General features: G+C 43.2%; 1 protein-coding gene across 3 annotated transcripts in view; it reads right to left on the bottom strand.

Annotated features, from left to right (window-relative positions):
• The window catches only part of LOC132899576 (ras-related protein Rab-3A), a 38,776-nt gene extending 24,968 nt beyond the window's left edge, over positions 1–13,808 (bottom strand). For all 3 annotated transcript variants that reach the window (XR_009656694.1, XM_060941592.1, XM_060941593.1), the window contains exons 1-2: positions 13,758–13,808; positions 7,294–7,521 (exon numbers count right to left, since the gene is read on the bottom strand). Coding sequence is in view for 2 of the 3 variants with exons in the window: in XM_060941592.1 (XP_060797575.1) it covers positions 7,294–7,521 (228 nt within the window). In the remaining variant the exon portion in view is untranslated. The remainder of the gene's footprint in view (positions 1–7,293; positions 7,522–13,757) is intronic.
• Between the last annotated feature and the right edge of the window lie 6,009 nt (positions 13,809–19,817).

The raw sequence follows: 19,817 nt of genomic DNA, 5'->3' as shown, positions 1-19,817 counted from the left end.
GGTCACAATGCGTGAATCCAATGGTTAAAATTCCCACTGCAGCCGTAGCAAAAGTTTGCTGTTCATACTAGATTACAAGGCGATAGAGTAACGTTTCAACTTTACTGTTTTGCTCCCATTCCTACATGACACCATTACAGCACAATAGTGGTAAATAACCAGTTTTCAGTGTGTGTGTGTTTATATATACTACTGAGGACCAAATGTCCCCACAAGGATAGTAAAATCTGACAATTTCGACCTTGTAGGGACATTTGGATGGTCCCCACAAGGAAATTCCTGTTGTTGTGTTTTTAAACAAAAATTAAAATAAAAAAATAAAATATAAAAAAGCCAAAAAGTTTCCGTTTCATTACTGAGGTTAAGGTTAGGTTTAGGTGCAGGCACAGCATTAATTAAAGGGGAACTGAAGTCATTTTTAAACTTGCTTTATTTCTTAATTAAAGTGTTATTCAATTACATTTTCGGTTTTATTAACCTTATATCGTGACTCGTATTGGCATATTACATTACACTTATCGGCCTTTTCGGTTTTTAGCCATGTCGAATGTAGTTCGTTTGGTCCACGGCAGGCGTCGCTTATCCACACGATCTTCATGAGACTTGTGCGAGACTTCACACGTGAAGTGTCAGCACCGCCATTTTGAAAACTGTTTACACAGCAGCCAGATCGCCATATCATCCCAATTTAGATTAATTTCAAGATTTGCCAGCTTCATCAGTGATGGGGATTATTCCATACGACTTCGAACCACTGATTAAATGAAAAAAAACCCCAAACAAACAAACAAACGCTTTCGGACACTAGTCTGTCGCGCTGGTATTTACGTCATTACTGTCACACAATTAAAACGTGCCAGATCAGTCGGCTGGTGGGTTTTCAAAATAATAAATACATGCATGTATTTTTGTGATAAATACATATTATACTGAGCGCATTTCCCACATTAATCAATACAAAATACCTGCATCTTTCATTTTTTTTTTAAAAATCAAGGCTGAATACTTTCTTCTTTGCAGCTGCCTTTTATTAAATCAAATTTGAGACTTTTAATTTGATTTCATTCAGTGCAAATGCAATGCATGATCGGATATATTGCTTGGTTAATAACCATCGGTTGCACACTACTTTTCGTGATGCATTGTGGGATACTTTGAGTGCACTATAGAGAGTGTACATAATCCTCAATAAGGTTTCGGACAGCACTACAAAACGACGTCCCCACTATATAGTGCCCTATATAGTGAGTAGGGAGCGATTTCGGACACAGGGAAAACTTCCGGCTTGATTACGTCAGCATTCAAAAGAGGGCACGCGCGCATCTTTTGACAACGTTGGCAGATGTTTGTCACTTTGATTTCCGCTGTACGTTTTACTTCCGTCCTACAATGTCTCGCACAGGTCTCAACGAATCTCGTTTACAGCCATTGCTTTGACATATGGACTGATATATTACATAGCATATTTCAAACGCTCATAACTTGCTATAGCAGTGATACTATAGCTGTCAGAAATGCATTCCGATATTTAATAAAATGAGATAAATAGAATTTTGATAATAAAAAAAAAATTGCCTTCAGTTCCCCTTTAACTACAATAATAATTATGTCAATGGAAGGTCCTCACAAGGATAGTGAGACGTGTGTGTGTGTGTGTGTGTGTGTGTGTGTGTGTGTGTGTGTGTGTGTGTGTGTGTGTAAATGGTGTAAAAACATCAAATCATTCAGTAAGCACTGGTGCCCTGTTGATGTGTCATCCTAGAAGAGACCACTCCCATCAGAACAGAAATATTTCATCATAATTTCATCAGGTTGTGGTGAATCTGAATCCTAACCTGGCAACACTGGTGAGTTTGGATTGCCAGGGCATCATGCATGGTATTGGGGTGGTGGGAGGAAACTGGAGAATTAACAGATATATTTTATACTGTGGAACATCCACAGAACGAGTTACTTCCTGTTATCGCCTACAGTGGTGCTTGAAAGTTTGTGAACCCTTTAGAATTTTCTATATTTCTGCATAAATATGACCTAAGGGCGTATTCATACCTACATTGTTTGGTCCGGACCAAACGACCCAAATTTCCCTTGGTCCGGACCTTTTGGGTTGGTCTGAATACAAACCACCGAACTCTGGTCCGGACCAAACAAGCGGACCGAGACCGAGCTGCAAGGTCGGACTTGGTCCGGACCAAAGGAACCCTGGTGCAAACACTGTTTCAGTTGTCAAGGGAACCTTACAACAGTCGTTCAGTCATTCAGACCAGTGGTAGGCTAGACTACAGAGTACAAAAACCCACACCTTTTGGAGGTGTGAAAGCAGACCGGACCTAATCCGACAGTTTTGCTTTTTTGTACCTCGGGAGCTTCCGTCGTTTGTCGAGCATTATGGGAAACAGAGTCTTGACACTCCACCGCAAAGTGCAAACACTGTTTCAGTTGTCAAGGGAACCTTACAACAGTCGTTCAGTCATTCAGACCAGTGGTAGGCTAGACTACAGAGTACAAAAAATGAGTAGGGGGCAAACGTGGGCCGAGGAAGAAACGCGTACCCTTGTGGATATATGGGCAGATGTCCACATATCTGAGCTTTTGGAGAGAACACACAAAAATGCCGACGTGTTTGCTGTATTCAGTGAGAAAATGAAGGAGAAGGGGTTCACGCGCTCCCCAGAACAGCACTTTGTGCGCGTGTCGTCTCTGACCAATAGCTGAACGACCTCAGGGCGCGTGGCTTTGTTGACAGATTTTGGTCCGCTTACTAAAATGTACAGTGTGAAAGCGAACCGCACCAAAATGAAAAAATAAAAAAAACCATTTGGTTCGGACCAAAGCAAGTGAACTATCGAACTATCCTGGTCTGAATACACCCTAAAACATCATCAGATTTTCACACAAGTCCTAAAAGTAGATAAAGAGAACCCAGTTAAACAAATGAGACAAAAATATTATACTTGGTCATTTATTTATTAAGGAAAATGATCCAATGTTGCATATCTGTGAGTGGCAAAAGTATGTGAACCTCTAGGATTAGCAGTTAATTTGAAGGTGAAATTAGAGTCAGGTGTTTTCAATCAGTGGGATGACAATCAGGTGCGAGTGGGCACCCTGTTTTATTTAAAGAACAGGGATCTATCAAAGTCTGATCGATCATAAATATGTTTTAGGTCATACTTATGCAGAAATAGAGAAAATTCTAAAGGGTTCACAAACTTTCAAGCACCACTGTATGTAACAACAGGATTTGTTAACATTCATTTCCTCACCAGCCATGCGTTAAGTTAATAAGACAAAAAAAGAAAAAAAAATGCTGCTTGTCATGTTATACAGAAACCACAAAGTGCAAATCATCTCTTCTGAAGATTTTCCTGGTTTTTTCTTTTTCTTTCAGCAGTAAAACAGAATTATTCCAAGATGCACTTAATTAAAAAACAACAATGCTTCTGAAATGATTTGATCATCAGGACTGGATTAAAAGCAGTCAATGGGCTGACTATCTACAGAGCATCTCAGTCAGTGCCATACAGGGTTGCAATTCCCACACAGCGAGCCGGACCTATTAGGTTACCACAAGACCTATAATGAACAGAAGCAGGACTGGTTCTTGTCTCCATGACACTCTGCGCACCATACTGCAGCTCAGTGCCTCATAAACAAGCGCTGTGGTAACGGAAAACACTTCCCATCTGTCTCAAATGTGTACTGCGGCTTTTGTCAATGCACACCATATTTGCGTATCACATGCAAATGCAGCTATATTGGTTTACATTAAAAAACAAACAAGAAATATGCTTATTACAACAAATGCATGCAGTAAAGATATGAAAGAATGTCTGTACAGCATGTAGTGTGTAATGCCCAGAGCCATTTCGCTGGCCCTTGCTGGGTTTATCCTGTATTACACTGGGGGAGGGGACTCTTTAAAAAAAAAAAAAAACCTGGGAAACATGAAGTACAGAGGGGGTGGGACAGTGGTGTTGTGTGCATTTCTGATTGGTTGGGAGCTCAATGCATCAGTGTCCATCCAATCATACACCTTTTTCCCGTCACTCTGCTGCCAGGCTATAGGCCGTCACTCATCACACATCATGCCACCTATCAGCTGTTCATCTGATGCTAATGATACACTCTCTACCTTGCTTTATTTGTAATGCACACAGTTTCTATGGAAATATATGTTACGGGTGATTTTTGAAATCAGGTGATTCTAGATTTACCGAGGTGAACTGGTTCATAAAAGAACGAGAACACTTCGACAACCACTCTGTATTCATCTTTCCTCATCGTTTCTCACTCACCCCACCCCCTTTATATCTTCTATCCTTTTACACCTCTCTGCCCAGAATTACACTTACATACCTGTCTTTCTGCCCAATTTAATTTGCTTTCTTATCCCCCGCCAAACTTCGTTTGGGCGGAGGATATGGACCCTTTTCAGTCACGTGACCTTCGTAAACGCGACCGCCATTTTGGACATGTAGTGGACTTCGGCTCAAATCGGTTTGAATGCGAGGAAGGCGACAAACATAAAAGAAAAAGGAGCGAGATGCAGAAAACTGTATTTACTAGTTTACTGTAATTATGATCTGGCAGCTATTTACACCGGATCCAGTGTAAATAGCTGCCGGAGCCAACGTCCGGCCAGGCCGCGAGCACGCGCGCGCTGGCTCTGCGGCCGCCGGCTCCGGCTGGGCTGCGAGCGAGCGCGCGGCTCCGGCCGGGCCGCGAGCGCGCTCCGGAACCTCGGACGTTGGCTCTGGCGGCTATTTACACTGGATCCGGTGTAAATAGCTGCCAGATCATAATTACAGTAAACTAGAATGGAATGTTAACAGCAATGTAATGCCTTTTCTGGCTAATTTTATTCGTCTTACCTCCAACAAAGTGGTCACTACACAAGCGTTGGTATGCCGCTATCCATCTTCTCCGTCGGTCAGCATCTACCGGGATCCGATAAAATGATAACCCTTGCCTTGTTTGTTGATGGTTACTACATCCAGGTGCACAACAACATAGTGGCATGATGGAAGTCTTGCTGAAAATAAACACTTTCTTTGCTGCCGTTCCTCAATGCTGGCTGTGGTAAACTACTGGTAGTACATGTCCAAAATGGCGGCCGCGTTTGTCGTGACGTCACGTGAAAAGGGTCCATAGAAATGGGTTCACGTTTTCGTTTCTGGGCCGTATCTTTAAAACTACTGAAGATATCTTCATGAAACTTTGTATACATATCAAGCAACATGTGAACTGGTGCCTTTTGCTATTTTGGATTTTTGAAAAAAAAAACACAGATTTTGACTTAGTTTCTAAGAGCAATGTTCGTTTCCGGAGCATATATCCAAAACTATTCATGATACGGATTTGAAACTTGGTATACATGTTAACAAGGTGATGTAGATGTGCCTTTTCATACCAAGTAATGTGAGAAATTTTAATTTTTCATGTTTCCATGGAAACAATTTCAGACTTAAGGCCAATTTATGCTGACAACCCAGTCCTCGCAGATGGCGTCTGCGTAGCCCCCCACCCCACCTTCGCAGACGCTCTGCGCGCACCTCCCAAAAATTGTGACCACCGCAGAAGCCTCGCAGACAGTGTCGCAGACAAGAGGGCTCTGATTGGTCCACTCTACATCCGCTGTACACGCACTTCCGCTTCCCTACTTTCCCGGTTTGTTTTGTTTTTACGACCGCCATTTTTAAAAACACGAGCGAAGATGGAGCAGCACGAAGAGCGGTTGATCGAGGAAGTGAGGAAGTACGTACATCTATACGACTCCAGTTCTAGTCATTATAAGTAACCGGAGGATAAACACTCCACTAACCACACCCACCAACTACTCCTAGCGATTTCGCGACTTCGCGCCCCCTTGCGTTGTGGCGGTGAATAACATCGCGCACGCCTATTACTCCCCGCTCAACGATAAATTACAACTGTCTGCGAAAAGCTATCTGCGAAAGCCTTGTCGCAAGAGCATGCAGAGGCCCTTAGTCTCTCAGGTTAGTCTTATGGGTAGGTTTTGTTTCCGGAGCAGACCTTGAACACTATGAGTGGTATGGTTTTGAAAGTTGATATATGTGTTGATTAAGTAATGTACAGGTAGTCGTCGACTTACGACTGCGTTTGGTTACGACTGACCGGTCGTAAACCGATCTGGTCATACGTCGGCCTATGTTAAATGAACGTAAGTATATTGTGATGTGTAATGATATTGTAATCATCTTAGTCTTATTTTATCAACATTTTCTTATTTCATTACCTTGGCTCATTATTTGGTTTAAGTCAAACACTGCATACTACACTGCGTACAGTACAATTCGTTTAATATGTGCAAAGCAAAAAATATGAAATACAGGTGTAAAAAATAGAAAACATTGAAACATACCAAAATGCAAATGTAAAACATAGCAAAATGCAAAACTTGGTGACCGCTGGCATGACTGGTGCTTGGCTGTGGGTCATATACATCATCATCAGCTGTTGCAGCACTCGGGCTGGCGGGAGGATTTGCTCTTTTCATAAACATGGTAAGCCTCGTCTGAATTGTTTGTATCTTTTTCTCCGTAATTACCAACACAAATGGACGATACTGTAATTACCAACACAAACGGACACGGGAGAAGTTTACTGTACCGGGATACTGCTCACACTGGGAAACACTCGCCAGTCGTAACTAGACGGTCGTAAAGTCAATCGGTCGTAAGTCGATGACTACCTGTATATGTGCCTTTTGATACTAAGAAATGTGAGAAAGTTTCATTTTTAGTTCACTTGGACCAAAAGTCCGGTGGGCTTATACCATAGGCTGCTGAGGTCAGTGTAAAGAGGTAGGGTTGGTTTCCTGCAGCAGAACCTGAAAAATGTGACAAATAATATCTTGAAACTTGGTATATAGGACGGGGGATATAGATGACTCTGTCTTCTTGTTCTCCCGACTTTTTATCATCTTTGCTGGGACTTGAACTTAGGACCTTCTGCTTTGAAGTTCACCACTACACCACAGAGGATTGTCATTGCAGCAAAGAAATTAAACATTCCACTAGATCACCCAACCCTAACCCTAATTCACCGCGGTAATTCTAGAATCCCCCAGGTAAATCTAGAATCACTTGATTTCAAAAATCACCTGTAACATATGTATTTACATGGACACCAAATGTAAAAAAAAAAAAAAAATCTAATTTGATTCTATTTTAAATAGCAAGCCAAAAGAGCATGGTGTGTTACGTCTTACTGAACATCATATTGCATCGACGATGGCATTATAATGTCTGAAAGGACATCTGATCTCACCCAAATCTGCAGCTTGATCCTCTTGTCATTTCTGTAGATGGTCTTCACCTTAAAGTCAATGCCCACTGTGCTAACGAAAGCCGGAGTGAAGGAATCATCTGCATAGCGAAACAGAAAGCTGGTCTTTCCTACACTGCTGTTGCCGATGATCAGGATCTTGAACATATAATCGAAGTTCTGGTCAGAGGACTCCTTCTGCCCATAACGGTTATCTGTAGCAGAGGCCATCTGAAGGGGGGAAAGGAGATATGGAAACATTCACTTTCTCAGATTCTATCTCTGAACACTCCTCTTGATTTTTTTTCTCAACTCTTTACTTAGAAGTGAATCTTTTTGACATGTTGTTCATTAGATATAACGAGAGATGGAATGAATCATATCAATTCTTACAGCAGGACATTTGTCATATAATACTTTTCTTGAAGAAAATGACTTTTATAAGTAGACTAAATGCAACCATAGTCAGACACACAGACATGGTGTATCTGAATTAGTACTTTCCTTAGTCATATAAACTATTAAATCTATTAAAAAGCATCTCCAACCATCAATCCTTCATCCTTATTATGGCTAAATGTATGTTGATAAGACGCTCAGTACAATCACTGAAATCATTCATTTTTTCCCCCCTACAAGTGTATAAATTAGTTATGGCCAGGTTCTTGCCCAAACTGATTATCACATCATCAGTTTTTCTTTGGCTAATCAGACACAAGGTACACCACCACACTTGCCAGAGCAGTTGGGGGTTAGGCACCTTGCTCAAGGGCACTTGAGCCAGTCCTGCTGGTCTAGTGGCTTGAACCAGCAACCTTTTGGTCCCAAAGCTATTTCTCTAACCATTTGGCCATGGCTTTCCCCAAGGTGTATAAAAAGTGGATTCACTTTAAAGGAGAACTGAAGGCAATTTTTTTTTATTATTAAAATTCTATTTATATAATTTTATTAAATATAGGAATGCATTTTTGATTGCTATTTTGTCACTGCTATAGCAAGTTATGAGTGTTTGAAATATGCAATGTAATATACCAGTCCATGTGTCAAAGCAATGGCCGTAAACGAGATTCGTTGAGACCTCGTCCAAAGACCTGGACCTGAGTCCAAAGACATGCGGGTAGGTTAATATGGGACGGCCTTGGGCTGAGGTGCCCTTGAGCGAGGCACCTAACTCCCAACTGCTCCCCGGGCGCTGTTAGCATGGCTGCCCACTGCTCTGGGTATGTGTGTGTTCACTGCTTCAGATGGGTTAAATGCAGAGAGGAATTTCACAAGTGTGTGATGAATAAAGTTGTGCTTTCTTTCTTTTCTGTGCGAGACCTTGTAGAACGGAAGTAAAACGTACAGCGGAAATCAAAGTGACCGACATCTGCCAACGTTGTCAAAAGACGCGCGCGCCCTCTCTCGAATGCTGATGTAATCAAGCCGGAAGTTTTGTTTGTTTTGATAGCAATCAGAAAAGTTTGAAAAAAGTAGGCAGTAATCGTCATTTAAACTCGTTTTTGTGCAATATTTCGTTTGGAAAACAGTTTTCAAAATGGCGGCACTGACACCTGGCTGACACTTGATGTTCTGAAGTCTCGCACAAGTCTCGTAAAGATCGCATGGATAAGCGACGCCTGCCGTGGACCAAACGAACTAAATTCAACACGGCTAAAAACCGAATAGGCTGATAAGTATAACATTTAGCCCATGTTTACATTAGACCGTATCAGCGGATCATCAGATTAACGTTTTTAAAACGATTAGTGTGCACACAGCAACGCCAATACACGATTTGCGTGCACACAGCAACGCTAATACACGGATATGCTCGGCTCCGCAGGCATCCTGCGCTCCAAATCACTCCGCCCTGAACAGCGAGTGCCCTCTGGAGGGTGCGCACTCCGGCCCTGCGCAGCTCACAGAGCGCGCGAGTGAAGTGCACAAGCTGTGATTCGGGACTGAGCCGCTGTGTGTGTGATCCCAGCGCATATCACTTACCACTTGCAAGTGGAAGGATGGCAAGCCTAAAGACAATCATAACTACACAATGGGCAGTATTTGCATCAGTATTTGCAGTATTTTCATACTTTTATACTCTTTAATGAAAGGTGATACAAGGCGGAAGTCCGCGCCGTTTTTCAGCAGTCGCGTCACATGACCAACGCCAGCGAATCAGGAAGGTGGATGTCACAGTGACGTTGTCCAATGACGAGGGCAGCTAGAGCTCAGCACAGCGTATCCGCGTATTCTCAATGTTTACACAGCACCGGAGCTGACACGATCTGGATTGAATACGTGGACGCTGGCGGATTCCTGTTTCCCGGCGTTTCCAGGCGGTTTAATGTAAACGGACAGTGCATCCGCGAAGAAAACGAGACAGATACGGTCTAATGTAAACTTGGCCTTAATTGCAATTAGTTGCTAATACGTGTCCTGATATAAGGTTACTAAAACCGAAAACGTAATTGAATAACACATTAAGAAATAAAGCAAGTTTAAAAATGACTTCAGTTCCCCTTTAAAGCATTATGTTAATACCACACGACACAGCATGAGCAGCGTCACGGTGAGTCTACTATTTTAATATTTAACACAAGTACAATGTAAGGAAATGTCATACTATTGATCCACAGGGAAACCTCTATCATCTACCTCAGCTCACCAATGCGACATGATAACATGTCACCAGGTCATTCACCATCAAAAACCAATCAGGCAAATAATGAAACATTACTCTTTGAGACCTGACTAAAAGAGATACCATTGCTTGGCACCCATCCCATTTTGTCCTGCCATGCTGGATCAATATTTGGTACAGTGCCATTGGCAAAGGCCCCATTTGTCTCTCCAGTGCAAATCTAAAAACGGAACCTGTGATTGCTTTTCACTGACCTCTGATTGAGCCAAAAAATGATGCCTACTGTCCACAGTCTATAAACAACCCTTAACTGGATGTGTTGCAGATTAGGTGTGAACATATTACATTAACCTGAGTCACATCACAAACAGGATGTCCATCGTGAGTTTGTATGAGATTACAGACAGTTTCTAACTTTTGTCCCATGACTTTGGATGGAAAAACTGAAAGGAGGAGACCCTAATAAAAGAAACATAACTGGAAATGGTATTTCACAACGGGCGGCACGGTGGTGTAGTGGTTAGCACTGTCGCCTCACAGCAAGAAGGTTCTGGCCTTTCTGTGTGGGGTTTGCATGTTCTCCCCGTGTCTGCATGGGTTTCCCCCACCGTCCAAAGATAGGACATACATCCATTATCTGTAGCTGCTTATCCTGTGCACTAGAGACACACAACCATTCACACTCACATTCACATCTACGGTCAATTTTGAGCCACCAATTAGCCTAACCTTTGGACTGTGGAGGAAACTGGAGCACCCGGAGGAAACCCACAGAGACACGAGGAGAACATACAAACTCCACACAGAAAGGCCCCCATCGACCGCTGGGCTCAAACCCAGGACCTTCTTGCTGTGAGGTGACAGTGCTAACCACTACACCACTGCCAAAGACATGCAGGTTAGGTTAATTGGTGGCTCTAAATTGACCGTAGGTGTGAATGTGAGTGTGAATGGTTGTTTGTCTCTATGTGTCATCCCTGTGATGACCTGGTGACTTGTCCAGGGTGTACCCCGCCTTTCGCCTATAGTCAGCTGGGATAGGCTCCAGCTTGCCTGCGACCCTGCATAGGATAAGCGGCTACAGATGATGGATGGATGGATGGATGGATAGATGAATGGTATTTCACAACACAGTAAACCTATAGTTAAGGGTCCTTTACTTGGATAAGGAACTTTAATGTAAAATTCTTTAAGGGTCGCTCTGAGGGACAAACCACAGAACCCCTTTAGCTTTCAAGATTTAACCTTTTTTTTTTGTAAGAGTGTGAAAACGTTGCTCATGGAATAATCATTTGACAAATATGAATTGATTGCTTAGTTAGTGTTATGTTGCGTAATCAGCGCAACCACAGTGTGTTTGATTTTAATCAGGAGGACTGAGGTTAGGGTAAAGTTTCCTGGAATAGCAGACATTTGATGCAAGCTCTGACTCAGCCTTAATGTTCAAATGTCTGAGGAGGTGTTAATAGAATAGCAAGCATTATGCTTGAAACTGAAGATAGAAAATGACATTTCTAATGAACTTAGACATCCTATGGTTTTATTTTTTCAGGGCAGTAGGATTTACTTTTAGTTATTAGTTCATATGGAGAAAACGCAGTAATTGAAGTTCATGCAGTCTGGAAAGATTTAATCAACATTTTCCTGGCTTTTATCCGAAAGTATTTTCGGTCCAAACCTTCTAACACTTCATGTGGTTCTGAGAAAATTCTCTAGTAGTATTCTTTTGGGGCTTTGGGGAAAGAAGAAGAAAAAAAACCCACCCACCAACAACCTTAAACTCTGTTACTTCCTTGAAACCTGATCACTGAGAGCAAAGTCGAGCATGAAGGTGCGCTCATTCTGAATCTCTACATGATTTCCAGGCTAAGTAGGACATTGCACAACCCTACGTTATCCCCCCCCCCCCCCCCCCCCCAAAAAAAAAGGGAAGATTTTTGCCCCCTCAATATTAAAGATTTCGACTGCTTTGATAGTATACACCTAGATGACTGTCGTGAATGAAATAACTGTCTTTAATTAATCCTGTGATTGATTACTACTGCAAACAAACATGAAAAACTGCATTACATCAAAGAAACTCCTTTATTTATTAATCCCATATGACTCAGATATACCCAGCATACTACACATTAGTAAGCTGGAGATCTCTGCATAACAGACTACCAGAACATCCCTGAATGCCTTCAGTGTTCCTGCAGATAACAGACAGCCCAAGAGCCCTAAAAATAGAACCTCACTTTTCGAAGCACATAATGTGGAAGCTTAATACTTTATCAGCACCACAAAACTGCTGCAGATAAACATCCTCGTTCAGGAATCAAGATGTTTAACGTCATAGTGGAGCTCACAAAAGCACTACCTCGGTGCAGAGCCGAGTTATGAAGCTGCAGTGCACTTCAATGAGCCTCAGATAAGGTTCTATAGACAAAACAGTGAGCTTAAGGTCAGCTTTGGGTAATGTCAGGGTGTGCTCAGATCAGACCACCGGGAAGGCCATTAATTCCCATACATGGAATTCCAGTGCTGTAGGCTATGTTATAGTAGAATGGTAGAACAGAATATATAATAATAATAATAATAATAATAATAATAATCCTGTTCTACAGGCAAGCTGGAGCCTATCCCAGCTGACTACGGGCGAAAGGCAGGGTACACCCTGGACAAGTCGCCAGGTCATCACAGGGCTGACAAAAACAACCATTCACGGTCAATTTAGAGTCACCAGTTAACCTAACCTGCATGTCTTTGGACTGTGGAGGAAACCGGAGCACCCGGAGGAAACCCACGCGGACAACATGCAAACTCCGCACAGAAAGGCCCTCGCCGGCCACGGGGCTCGAACCTGGACCTTCTTGCTGTGAAGCGACAGCGCTAACCACTACACCACCGTGCCACCCACAGAATATATAATAATGGTTTTCGAAGCAGGAAATGAATTGTTAGGGCTCAGAAGGAAAGGAAAAGGCTGGTCATTCTCATAGATTTTGGGAATGTTATTAGGTGCATTATTTATGACATGGTGCACTGAGTGATACACAGGCTGAATGAGCATCCAGGATCTTGACCCAGCCATTTCACAACCCGACATCCGCATGCACTAATCCATAACCAATAATCAGTAATAGCTGACGCCTAGATTACACCTTTAGGTTTTCATTCTTCTCAGGGCAAGTCAGAGACATATGCACGTTTTATAATTCTCAGTAGGAATGCGGTTTCTGGTGAAAGCTTGGTGTGAAAATGGAGCTCTCTGGGCGGATGATGATGGTGCGGCTCGGTGCGTATCATCCCTACAAGAGCTCATCCTCATCCTCATGGTCTCATATATATATATATATATATATATATATATATATATATATATATAATTAAAACCCCACAGCAGTGCATCATTTGATCTTTTTAGTCTTTGAATAAGCAACATGGCTGATGTGTGATCTGCAGATCTTATGTAACTGAACACGCACACCAAAGGAAACCAGGACACCTCTTCTTTTTCTTCTTCTTAGGCCATCATCATCATCATCATTATTATTATTTTTCACCTCTTTTGTTTACATAACATGGATATAACGGTGCGTGCAGAATGATACATATTTAAAATATATCCTGCAACACAATGTCTCTAATGAAATCTAACATCCAGATGTGTTATATAAACAGAGCAGAGAGGACGCTTCTCTCAGAGGTCCATGTCAAATGAAGGTTATTCTTTCCTTCTTTTCCTGTTTTTTGTATTTGCTCAGCTGTTAAGGAAAAGCAATCCTCGGAGAAACACAGATGCATATGGACGCCGCCCATGAAACAACACAAACATGTAAATATCATACGGTGGTCTTACCGCGAGAGATGTTTTTAAACGCCAGTTACGCCAATGCTGCACTTCTCGGAGCACCTGCAGAAACTCTGACGTCACTTGACGGGCGTGTGACGCACGCAGGAGGCGGGGTTTGGAGACGCTGAGCGGACAGAGTGACGGCTCAGGGAGCCAATGGCGACAGCGCACATCTCTCCGACTCCGTGAAATATTCATCAAGCGTTGGGCCTTTAATTCTCACAGGACCGTCATGCATTATGGAGCACCACAGCTAGAGCCAATCCATAATTCATTAATTCAAATAAAACAATTCCAGAAGCTCCTCAGTTTACTTCAGAGACTTGTTTCCTTTTTTTCTGGATTTATTCCCCCCCACCTTGATGTCACTTTCACTAGTCATTCAAAATGAAACCATTCATTATCTCATATCCTTCTACAGGGTCGCAGGCAAGCTGGAGCCTATCCCAGCTGACTACGGGCGAAAGGCGGGGTACACCCTGGACAAGTCGCCAGGTCATCACAGGGCTGACACATATAGACAGACAACCATTCACACTCACATTCACACCTACGGTCAATTTAGAGTCACCAGTTAACCTAACCTGCATGTCTTTGGACTGTGGGGGAAACCGGAGCACCCGGAGGAAACCCACGCGGACACGGGGAGAACATGCAAACTCCGCACAGAAAGGCCCTCGCCGGCCACGGGGCTCGAACCTGGACCTTCTTGCTGTGAGGCGACAGTGCTAACCACTACACCACCGTGCCACCCCAAAATGAAACCAGAAAAATGCAAAAAATGTTCTGATCTAGTTTTCTGAGGGCGGCATGGTGGTGTAGTGGTTAGCGCTGTCGCCTCACAGCAAGAAGGTCCTGGGTTCGAGCCCCGGGGCCGGCGAGGGCCTTTCTGTGTGGAGTTTGCATGTTCTCTCTGTGTCCGTGTGGGTTTCCTCCAGGTGCTCCAGTTTCCCCCACAGTCTAAAGACATGCAGGTTAGGTTAACTGGTGACTCTAAATTGACCGTAGGTGTGAATGGTTGTCTGTGTCTATGTGTCAGCCCTGTGATGACCTGGTGACTTGTCCAGGGTTTACCCCGCCTTTCGCCCGTAGTCAGCTGGGATAGGCTCCAGCTTGCCTGCGACCCTGTAGAAGGATAAAGCGGCTAGAGATAATGAGATGAGATCTAGTTTTCTGAATATAGCCAGTTTTATCTGTTTTGTTGTCCTTTCATAGGGTGGCATGGTCGCCTCACAGCAACAAGGTTGCGGGTTCGAACCCAGCGACCGGCGAGGCCCTTTCTGTGTGGAGTTTGCATGTTCTCCCTGTGGGTGTGCTCTGGTTTCCCCCAAAGACATGCAATTAGGTTAACGTGGGGCGGCCTTCGGCTGAAGTACCCTTGAGCAAGGTACCTGGGTGCTCTAGTGTGGCTGCCCACTGCTCTGGGTGTATGTGTGTGTTCACTGCTTCAGATGGGTTAAATGCAGAGGATGAATTTCACTGTGCTTAAAGTGTGCATGTGACAAATAAAGGTTTCTTCTTCTAGAAGAAGGTTTTTGGGCAAACAAGCCCCAAAATTGGCATTATTATCTCATCTCATGTCATTATCTCTAGCTGCTTTATTCTGTTCTACAGGGTCGCAGGCAAGCTGGAGCCTATCCCAGCTGACTACGGGCGAAAGGCAGGGTACACCCTGGACAAGTCGCCAGGTCATCACAGGGCTGACACATAGACACAGACAACCATTCACACTCACATTCACACCTACGGTCAATTTAGAGTCACCAGTTAACCTAACGTGCATGTCTTTGGACTGTGGGGGAAACCGGAGCACCCGGAGGAAACCCATGCGGACACGGGGAGAACATGCAAACTCTGCACAGAAAGGCCCTCGCCGGCCACGGGGCTCGAACCCGGACCTTCTTGCTGTGAGGCGACAGTGCTAACCAGTACACCACCATGCCACCCCGACATCATCATTATTATTATTATTGCAGCACGGTGGTGTAGTGGTTAGCACTGTCACCTCAGAGCAAGAAGGTTCTGGGTTCAAGCCCAGTGGCCGGAGAGGGCCTTTCTGTGTAGAGTTTGCATGTTTTCCCCGTGTTCACGTGGGTTTCCTCTGGGTTCTCCGGTTTTCCCACAGCCCAAAGACATGCAGGTTAGGCTAATTGGTGGCTCTAAATTGACTGTAGGTGTGAATGTGAGCGTGAATGGTTGTTTGTCTATGTGTCAGCCCTGCGATGATCTGGCGACTTGTCCAGGGTGTACCCCACCTCTCGCCCATAGTCAGCTGGGATAGGCTCCAGCTAGGGTCCTGTAGAACAGGATAAGTGGATACAAATTATGGATTATTATTATTGTCTTTATCCTTAAAGTACAGCTCTTTTCTCTCATCGTGCTGAGTTCATCCCTTGAACCTGAGGCAGTCATAAGTCTGGTGAATTACTTGATGGATAGAGTCCTCCTGAGTATGTGAGCGGTTCCAAGGAGAACGATCTTCTGGAGCTCTTCAATTCTGATGTTCACAGGGATCTTGTTGGTGTATTTTTCAGTTCCCTTTTTAACAAGCCCAAGGGCACCAATGACCACCAGAATTGTTGTTGTTTTCATGCCCCATTAAATAAATAAATAAATCCATAGCCGCTTATCCTGATCTACAGGGTCGCTGGAGCCTATCCCAGCTGACTATGGGTGAGAGACGGGGTACACCCTGGACAAGTTGCCAGGTTATCGCAGGGCTGACACATCAAGACACACAACCATTCACACTCACTTTAGAGCCACCAATTAAACCTAACCTGCATGTCTTTGGGGGAAACTGGAGCACCCGGAGGAAACCCACACAGACACAGGCAGAACATGCAAACTCCACACAGAAAGGCCCCTGTCGGCCGCTGGGCTCGAACCCAGAACCTTCTTGCTGTGAGGCGACAGTGCTAACCATTACACCGCCGTGACACCTTAAATAAATAATTATTATAATTAATACATTTTTCTTTTAAATTCCAGTTTTATCATTTAAGATTTGTCAATCCACACTGTAAAACATTTCAGCCTTGTTTAGTTATGTCCACTTCCTTTTTCTCTTTAACTCAATGAGCTCTGAAAAGTGTTTTAATTTGAACAAATCTGTGCAAGTTTTCAAAGGTTAGACTTGAATTACTGAGTTATCTTGACTAATTGAGACTTTTTCTGAGTTGAAACAAAGATAATCGTCAAATTGAGTTAACTTGCATTTTCAAGGCAGCAGGTGAACTTGCATTTCCAAGTTAAACCGGTTTGAAATGTTTTACAGTACATATTCAATAAATATTGAGGCATATTTTCCTGTTTGCTTTCTTCAGGTTTGAGTTACTGTTTTCAGGGAAGTAGATAGATGGGAAAAAAGTCTATTTTTATTGCTGAACTCCTATACTCCACTACACCAGTGCAGTGTGTCAGTTTAGAGGAAAAGACTAAAATAGCACACATACTTTTCAATAAAGTGTGTCTTGGTTGACTGTGACTTCCAGTAACATTTCAAAATACAGGAGTAACACACAAAATCTGTCTTCATAGTTAGTATTCTTCACATCTATTTCCTACTTCTAAATGCAGTCGATGTGGATTGGTTGAGCCAACATGGTGAAGGGCCTCATCCAAGGGCCCAACAGTGGCAGCTTGGTGGGGCTGGGGCTCGAACCCTCAACCCTCCAATCAGTAACCCAAAGCCTTAACCCATCACTGGCTCTTCATAGTTATCGTGATATTCATAATATTAATATTTAAAACTAAACAAAGTAATTGTGTTTCACAACCACATTTGTAAATCAAGTGACTACACATAGGTGTATATACTGTACTATTCTGTCTTAAATCAGTCTTTTTCTCGTCTTGATGTTTTGATAAAACCAACCATATTTAATGTTATCTTTAGTCTTGGCTCTGTTACAGAAATGGATCGATCAACAATAAGACAGAAAATAAACGTTTTACAGGTTCCCTGGAACAATTCCGATTAGATTTTTGAATAACAAATTATACCAAGTATTTGAATATTGTAAACTAGAAAGGCACATTTGTTTGGGGTGGGTTAGAATATCTCATCTCATCTCATTATCTCTAGCCGCTTTATCCTGTTCTACAGGGTCGCAGGCAAGCTGGAGCCTATCCCAACTGACTACGGGCGAAAGGCGGGGTACACCCTGGACAAGTCGCCAGGTCATCACAGGGCTGACACATAGACACAGACAACCATTCACACTCACATTCACACCTACGGTCAATTTAGAGTCACCAGTTAACCTAACCTGCATGTCTTTGGACTGTGGGGGAAACCGGAGCACCCGGAGGAAACCCACGCGGACACGGGGAGAACATGCAAACTCCACACAGAAAGGCCCTCGCCGGCCACGGGGCTCGAACCTGGACCTTCTTGCTGTGAGGCAACAGTGCTAACCACTACACCACCGTGCCACCCAGGTTAGAATATATATATATATATATAAATATAAATTTTTTTATTGGGGGGGTTTAAGCTAGTCTAGTAAGGCCCATGCCAAAGGGGTTTTCTCAGCTGCATAATACTTTTCACCTGAGGTCATGGTTTAAACCATGTTTTTTAATCACATTCAACAGTTTTTTTTCCAGCTTATTCATATTATTACTAAGAAAAAAAATAGATTATTACACCTTTAATTACATGCACATACCTTGTGGATGCACCTTGTACGTAGGTGCATATTTAGAGACTATAGCTTATTATTTTTCATTCATTTGTGATAATTGGTGATAATTGCTTTCCAGAGCAGGGATATTCAAGGAAAATTTGTGACAGTCCAACTATATATAGTAAAATGTTTTACTTACAAATGTCCAGATAAGGGGTGGCACAGTGGTGTAGTGGTTAGCACTGTCGCCTCATGGTAAGAAGGTCCTGGGTTCGAGCCCAGTGGCTGACGCAGGCTTTTCAGTGTGGAGTTTGCGTGTTGTTTGTGTGGGTTTCCTCCACAGTTCAAAGACATGCAGGTTAGGCTAATTGGTGGCTCTAAATTGACCATAGGTGTGAATGGTTGTTTGTCTCTGTGTGTCAGCCCTGCAATGATCTGGTGAGTTGTTCAGGGTGTACCCCACCTCTTGCCCATAGTCAGCTGGGATAGACTCCAACTTGCCTGTGACCCTGGACAGGATAAGTGGCTACAGATAATGGACAGATGAACGTCCAGATAAGCAACTACTGTGACTGAATGGTGATAACAAGCATATTTTAATGTTCAACCCATCCATCCACCCATCCATCTATTATCTGTAGCTGCTTATCCTGTACAGGGTCGCAGGCAAGCTGGAGCCTATCCCAGCTGACTACGGGCGAAAGGCAGGGTACACCCTGGACAAGTTGCCAGGTCATCACAGGGCTGACACATAGACACAAACAACCATTCACACCTACGGTCAATTTAGAGCCACCAATTAACCTAACCTGCATGTCTTTGGACTGTGGGAGAAACCAGATCACCCGGAGGAAACCCACGCAGACATGGGGAGAACATGCAAACTCCACACAGAAAGGCCCTCGTTGGCCACTGGGCTCAAACCCAGGACCTTCTTGCTATGAGGCGACAGTGCTAACCACTACACCACCGTGCCGCCCTTAATGTTCAACCATTAGTGATTATTTCTTGACTATAAATAAGACGCATCGGTTTGAAGTGATTACGTTGTGTTTCACAATGGCACTTCATAGTACTACATTTAAGAAGTGCTATGGACTCTGAACAGATGTGGGTTGTATTTTTACTTCTCTGTCCAACCATCTTTCAATATTCTATTTTCTTCATTGACCTTTTTTTTCCAACACCAAGCCATGATTCACTAATCAGGCCAGAGAGGATAACTGAAATAAAAATGTACTGATGTCTGTGAAAACTTTTGGCATAAATGCAGGTGGCCACAAACGAAGGACTGCAACAAACGCTGTGATGATCCATGTTTAAAACATTAGAAATGCTGAACAACAGACATTTTCTTTCATATGTTATTCAGTTCTGCTACAGTATTTTTCAGAGGGCTTGGTTTGATTCACTGAAATACTTTGATGGATCTGTA

The sequence above is a fragment of the Neoarius graeffei genome, chromosome 15, assembly GCF_027579695.1.
Source record: "Neoarius graeffei isolate fNeoGra1 chromosome 15, fNeoGra1.pri, whole genome shotgun sequence".
NCBI classification, from domain to species: domain Eukaryota; kingdom Metazoa; phylum Chordata; class Actinopteri; order Siluriformes; family Ariidae; genus Neoarius; species Neoarius graeffei.
Note: the sequence above shows the minus strand (reverse complement) of the source record. Positions and strands in the feature narration are given on the sequence as shown.